Genomic DNA, 756 nt, shown 5'->3' on the forward strand with positions numbered 1-756 from the left:
TTCCAACAGTAAATTTAGTCATCGTCAATGTAATCCTTTGAGCATTAACGTGTTGTAGTACCGAGTGCCGATACTGAAATAAAATATAAAAACTATAAAATAATATAGTCTGTGCATTTGTTATTAATTTGTTTTACTTTATACTAAAACTAGTTGTTTTCCTCCGATGAGATAAAAAAATGTTTATGAGTAAGTTCAAGGTAATTAAAAAAATAAAATTTACTTAACTTTTAACTTAACTTAGTTATTATTTTCATGAAAATTTGTAACTTAACTTAGTTACTCAAATTCAGTAACTTATTAAAACTGACTTTAACTTAGCTAAGTTATTTTTTATTTTAGGATAACTTAACTTTAACTAGTTGAAATAATTGGTTAACTTGCCCAGCTTTGGATATTATGTTTAGATGAATATGTTTTTGTTCACACTATTAGTTTTATTATAATAAATTACAGAGTTTTCATATATTTACATTGATAGACAGAGCCGTATTTGATGTTAAAAGAAGGCCACGGTAGACTAGAAGGTAATGACAAATATGAAGGATACGTGGTGGATCTTATACAAATGATTGCTAAGGAAATCAACATAACTTATGAATTTCGTTTAAGAAGTGATGGAAATGGAAAACGTGACAAAAAGACAAACAAATGGAATGGGATTATCGGCGAAGTACAAGAAATGGTAAAACATTTTTTTTTTTATAGGATATTCTACATTATTATTTTTTTATCTATTATATTATATTATATAAT

At 25.7% G+C, this 756-nt stretch overlaps 1 protein-coding gene across 1 annotated transcript; it reads left to right on the forward strand.

The window, feature by feature from the left end:
• Positions 1–46: 46 nt before the first annotated feature.
• Positions 47–714, forward strand: LOC100573117 (glutamate receptor 3-like; the record flags this gene model as incomplete). The annotated part of the gene is made up of 2 exons (XM_003248830.3): positions 47–200; positions 482–714. Coding segments are annotated over exons 1-2 (254 nt in total), but the record flags the coding sequence as incomplete, so codon positions are not given.
• Between the last annotated feature and the right edge of the window lie 42 nt (positions 715–756).

The sequence above is a fragment of the Acyrthosiphon pisum genome, unplaced genomic scaffold, assembly GCF_005508785.2.
Source record: "Acyrthosiphon pisum isolate AL4f unplaced genomic scaffold, pea_aphid_22Mar2018_4r6ur Scaffold_12774;HRSCAF=13407, whole genome shotgun sequence".
Lineage (NCBI taxonomy): Eukaryota > Metazoa > Arthropoda > Insecta > Hemiptera > Aphididae > Acyrthosiphon > Acyrthosiphon pisum.